This window comes from Alosa pseudoharengus, unplaced genomic scaffold, assembly GCF_046254945.1.
Source record: "Alosa pseudoharengus isolate Yale_2024_CS ecotype anadromous, Long Island Sound unplaced genomic scaffold, YU_APseudo_1.1 YU_APseudo_1.1_scf_3, whole genome shotgun sequence".
NCBI classification, from domain to species: Eukaryota; Metazoa; Chordata; class Actinopteri; order Clupeiformes; family Clupeidae; genus Alosa; species Alosa pseudoharengus.
The window spans coordinates 24,735,587-24,741,586 of NW_027468718.1; the positions used below are offsets into that span (position 1 = coordinate 24,735,587).

The 6,000-nt window shown below is 49.9% G+C and overlaps 1 protein-coding gene across 1 annotated transcript in view; it reads right to left on the reverse strand.

Annotated features, from left to right (window-relative positions):
• The window catches only part of dip2a (disco-interacting protein 2 homolog A), a 58,854-nt gene that overhangs the window by 34,798 nt on the left and 18,056 nt on the right, over positions 1 to 6,000 (reverse strand). Inside the window, exons 5-6 of the mRNA XM_076263684.1 lie at positions 3,489 to 3,560; positions 168 to 169 (exon numbers count right to left, since the gene is read on the reverse strand). Of these exons, the coding sequence (XP_076119799.1) occupies positions 168 to 169; positions 3,489 to 3,560 (74 nt within the window). The remainder of the gene's footprint in view (positions 1 to 167; positions 170 to 3,488; positions 3,561 to 6,000) is intronic.

Below are 6,000 nucleotides of genomic sequence, written 5' to 3' on the forward strand. Positions count from 1 at the left end.
GGGTGGCCTCACAAAGGCCTGACAAAACAGAGTTGTTAACACCGGGTCAGCCTCTTATAAGTTGCTGGGTAGAAATGCTCTCAGACCAATCACAGGCTAGCGGTGCACAGCCAAGAATTCAGTTGGTTGAATTCAAAGGATTTCAAAAGTTATAACATCTAGTCTACCTCTGTGGCTGTGAGCCATTCATTATTCTGCATAATGTACTGAAGGCAACAGCTCTTAATTAGCCTCCCAACCACAAACGTCAAAGACAAACCTACAAGGAGAAGACAAATGAAAACGCCACTACCCTCACTCGAAGGAGGCAGGGAAAATTCAATCCCTTAATTCCTGAGCAAACAGGAATAAACTGCCTGGCTCTCCTTTTTAGGGGGTGGCTGATCTGCATATTTTTCCAGATTGTTTAAACGACTTAGTGGTTTAACGTCCACTGTTCATGAGCCATATGATCACGGTGTCACATGGACAATCTGGAGCACGTTATTTGGCACCTTGTCTTTTGAGAGGCGGCCAGAAGAGTGATTTGTGGGCTGTGTGGTGCGGGGCCTGAGTAAGATGAGCCGGTAACACCACGATGAAAGACGATCCGGTCGGTGTCCCCTGGTTCCCCCTGGCCATTTCACATCGTTTTGCACTCTTTGGATCATCTGAGCCACGCTGACATCCCGTTATATACGAGCCCATGAAGACTCCGGCGGCGCGGTCCTGCGTAGCGTGAAGCGCTTCATACAAGGCTGCTTGCAGGGCTCTCCCTGCCCGGGGGGGAAAGTTTCGCACAGCGGGTCTGCTGGGGGTCCGTGAGTCGGCACTATGAGCCGAGCCCCTGGGCCAATCACAGCGTGGAGCCTGAATCATTCCCACCAAGGGGCCTCGGCAACAGGTTTACGACGAGCTACGAGCACATACAGTGATGGGCCATTTACATTACACACTACAGGGCTCCAGAGTGCGACCAATTTGGTCGCATATGCGACCTAATTTTTCAGAAGTGCGACTAAAAAAAATCGGAGGTCGCACCGGTGCGACCAGCTATTCGAGAGAGGAAAAAGTGTCCGCATTGAAACTCTACCTTTGCTTCAATAACAGACACATATTTGGCCAATATCGTGGTTTAAACAAATCACAGATAGTGAAGGGCGGGACCTCCCCTCTGATTGGCGGTGGCAGTGCCTGTGTGTAAATTTGAAAATGTGTGTGCTCAACAGCAATATTCGTTTTGCGCGCGAGTTGTGTAAACTCATTCTGATGGCATCAATCAATTTAATCCGGTATTTGGAGCAAACCGAACATCGCTGCTACATTTAAAGCCCGAATATTCCCTGCATGTATACAGTGGTCATTGTGTACGGTGAATTGAATGGACACATTTAGATCGAGCATGGCAAGTCATTGCAATAGCCTATAATAATAGGCCTACCATTTCGTTACTGCATTAACCATGTTCTTATTGAAAATTTAAAAATACTAAAATTAAAAAGTAAATTGCATTGTGGCGCTGTCAAATGATTATTGCAATCATCATTGCAAAATCACATAAAAATCCCCCAGGCTACTTGGAACATCTCTTTAAATTGTGCTCAAATACATTTCTATGGAAGATGCTAGCATGGCGAGCTGGTTTAGCCAAGGCCTAAAGATCATGAAGGATAGTATGTAAAACATTGAGCCATGAGATGTGCAGTTTGAAGCCCTTAAAAGACGTGCACTGTTAATTTACTCACTGTTATTTTTATTTAATACATCTTGAGATGTTTTAAGTTTAAATTTCAGCTCAGTGGAGCACTTTAAGCACCAACACTTCATTAAGTTACTTTTCTTGTAGAATTGTAAATCATAAGTCATAGGACAACCTATATAGGACAGTAATTAAGGAAAGAAAGTGAACCTGCTGCGGTGTTAAATGCAATGTGGTTGAAAATTTGGGTGCACCTAACTTTTGTGCTGGTGCACCTAAGAAAAAAAGTTAGGCGCACCAGTGCAACCAGTGCAAAAAGTTAGTCTGGAGCCCTGCACTACCTGAACAGGGCACTGTGGTTACAACTAATAACTACAGAGAGACGCTACACCATTTAAATCACCATGTGATTAATCGGTGTGCTGAACCCATAGCTTTGAGTGCTTTGCAATCACTGGGAACTGTTGTTGTTTTACTGAAGCGAACCACGAGAGAGAGAGAGCGATGGCTCGCTAGGACAGAGGAGGCCAATGTCGGGAAAAAGGGGCCCGCCGCAGCGGCCAGAGCACAATGGCACCTTAATGACAGAGCCTGTCACAGTGCTGGGAAAGACATCAGGGCCGCGGAGGCTTGCTGAGCCAGGGCCCCGGTCCTTTTCCAGAGCCGCCGGCCAAACCAAAAACACGACGTGTGGAGAGAAGGGCAGACAGGGGCCGCCACAAAAGCCTCATAAAATATTCATCCCCGGCTTCTCTGGCTAGTGCTAAAAATAAACACACAGATAAACACACACTACACACACACACATAAAACACACACACACAAACACACACACACACACACACACACACACACACACACACAAACGTGTCCTGCTGTGGCTAGTGGTGGGCCCGGGGGCCATGTGGCTGTTAAGTAGGAGCAAAACAGACTGATGACACGAGCAGAGCAGAGCAGAGCGGAGCTGAGCAGAGCGGCGAGTCAGGAGCAGGCTGAGGCCGCCCCCAGAGACGGCTCTAAAACACGTCGTCAAGGGCCCCAGCGCCCCTCCGCAGGACCCACAGGACACGCTAATGGTGATGCATGGACTCCCTGTGTGAGGCCCTCCTCCACTACTTTCCATTCGGTATTGATTGGCTGTTAAGTGTGAGCTATTTAAGAGAGATGGCTGTTATGGATGCTGCAGGTCGTCAGTTCCCAGGCCTCAGAACGGAACGGAACAGAACGGAAAACAACCGCAGCCAATCAAAAGCCTACCCGCGCACCGACTCGGCAATCAGACGACGCCATTTCACAACAATGCTAGCTTTATTATACTCCTCTGGAGAATGGACAGACGGCGCGTCTCCAAGACAATAGAATGGTGTGAGGAGCACTTACAGGAAAAAAAAAGAGAAAGAAAAAATTCCACTGCAGGATTACGCTTATCTTATTGTAGTTTGGAGCCAGAGACAGAGCAGGTCAAATGCTGTATGAATATTCTGGCTTCTTGTAATGTGAGTAACTCTGTAGCTCTGTAGACAGCCTTGCAGTCTTATCATTGGTGCAAAACGCTGTCTCACGGGCTGACAGCACTGGGGGTACAAAACTGAATAACAGTAAAGGCAGACTACGAAGAACTCACTTTGTGCCCACTGTTAACACCAACCTACTCTCTCCACAACTACTCCCCCATTAGTCCTCCAATTCATTCAAGGTCACACAGCTGACACAAAGTAACATTAGCGGAAATACAGCACACAGACTCCGTACCCTTCACATGGCTAGTAGAGGCGCTGCAGTTAGGACAAAAGAGCTTTAGATCTCTTACCTTGGATCTGTGGGATGTAAGGGGCCAGCAACTTGCTTCGCTTCTTCTCATAGCCCTTTTGCGTGATGTCCCCTGTAGAGGCAAAGAGGGAGAGAGGGAGGGAAGGAGGGGGAGAGAGAGAGAGAGAGAGAGATACGAAGAGGTGAGTAAGGGGTAGTCTGTACCACGTCTGTGTCCGTCATCGCTCTAACCCGCGCCAGCCCTTTGCCCTGGGACTACGGGGGGGTCAGTGACTTCACAGCCCCGGGCAGTGTAGCATCTCTCCCCTGTGACAAGAGACACGCAGAAAGAGCGTGACAGAGAGCAGAGGAGAGGGAGGGAGGGAGGGAGGGACAGGGAGAGAGGAGAGAAGGAGCACACAAACCCCACTGTGTTGCAGCAAGGCAGCGCACAGGACAAAGTCTTGGCCGTGCTTGATAAAATCTTAAGACAAAAAAAACAGCAAAAAAAACCCAAAAGAGCTACCCTGGCCTGCATTCCTGAAAACTCCTGAACAGTTGGAACTCTCTGGGCAGCTCACAATCTCCCACACCCCGTAAAACTTTCAGACAAATGAATGCCTCTCACCAAACCACCATCCTAGCCTCTTGCATCGAGGTGATGGTATGTGCGAGTGCTCTTTCAACGCGGTCTAAACACATCTGAACCCTGGCGTCTTTGTCTGGTACACCTACCTCCCACGCCTTGTTTGTGTACACACACACTTAAAAGCAGAACACACACAGTGGAACACACTCAGTAGGCTGAAAGCAAACGGCAGTAACATGCAAACACTACACACACACACACACACACACACACAGAGCTTTGGGTCGTCACCTCTGAGACACACAATCACACAGTCTCACAATTCAAGTAGTTTTATGGGCATGTCAAGGCCAATTTCACATTGCTCAGGCAAAACACAGATTTAATATTGAGTAGCACTGAAAGCTAAAACATATATTCCCAAAACATCCCAAAGCCCTATAGATTGAACCCAAATCCACATAATCCACACAACACTGGCTGAATGTCCAGCACTCCGAGAGAGGAGCGAGAGGACAGAGCCGGGAGGAGAGTAGCAGAGCCCATCTCGCCTCACGTGTCATGCCGAATTCTCCGACGATAACATAAACAGCCATTTAAAGGATCATTTCTGTGGCACACTTGGAAAACATATTTCTCTTCCCTCTCTGGGTTCCAGTGCATGGAAAGAAATGGGGGGGAAAAAGAATTCTGCTGACAGCAGTCAGAATTGCCTCAGCCCTCTCGGGCACACTTAATTACAAGGCTGTCTGTGAGACATGTAATTTTATAAACTAATGGGCCCTGTTCAGGTTGCTCTACTATCGATACCGCAAGAACACAGGCAGAATTCCTCCAGCCTGACACACTTTATTTTCTATAGACTGATCCAGCTTCAGAGTTTTTTTTCACTCTTCTCAGAGGAACTTGGTAATGAAATCCTCCGTTTAAGAGCAGAATCGCTCCAGTCAGCCGAAATCTCTCTCTCTCTCTCTCTCTCTTCCTTCCTTCCTCTCTCTCTCTCTCTCTCTCTCTCTCTCCGTGCAGACGAATAACATCATCACCCTGACTGAAATAGCTCCGTCTTCCTCCCCATCTGAAATGTCCATGAGGAGCTGGACTGAGCCGGACTGAGCTGTTCTTTCCACTGGGGGAGGCCAGAGGCCACAGAGCAGTGTCCCCCTCAGAGGGAGCAGCACGCCGCTGGCCCCGAGGACCTGCCTGCAGCGGGGATCCCCACAGCAGCCCCGCCGACGGCGGGGTCAAGGGTCCTGCTCCGGTCAGGCCCATCCATCATGCTGCCACACTGGTGCTGTTCGGCTCACGCCGACGTGGGACGCGGCCTTACTGGGACTGAGGCGCCACGCCGCTCCAACTCCAGTGCTGCCCCAGATCCCACCGCTCACGAGCACTTCCCCCAACCCCCACAACCTGGACAAATCAATGGCCATACCAGATGTGTGAAAAACATCAGCCCTGTTCATCAAAACAGCCTCCATCCCTACACCTCCCCTTGTGCACAGCGGCTCATGAGAAGTTGTAAAGGAGGGTCCGAGCGAAGAGGTCCACTGGGGGGGAGATAAGGGCTGCTATGTCTCTGGGTATGTACAGTGGATGATGCGCTAGAAGGGCAAGATGTCAGATGAGAGAGAGCCAATGGGGTGGTTGGGGGGGGGGGGGGGGCGGTAGTGACAGGATGTTTACACTCTTCTCATATCCACCCAGTAGCCCCACATTGCTGCCCCAGCCCACCCCTGCTGCTCCCCAAAGACCCTGCTGAGCTCCCAGACCTGCGGCCGGCGGGGAGGCCCTTTCTCCTGCACACAAAAGCCATATTGATCGATCCTGGAGAGAAAGAGGCAGAGAGGGAGAGGCCACTGACTGACAACTGTAAAGGGGGAGAGAGAAGGCCCCCGCGACGAGGCCCGGCGCATTTCCCCACGCGAAGCTCCATTCTCCACGGCCGTCTGCCCGAGAGGAGGCCACAAATGAGGAGAAAAGAAAA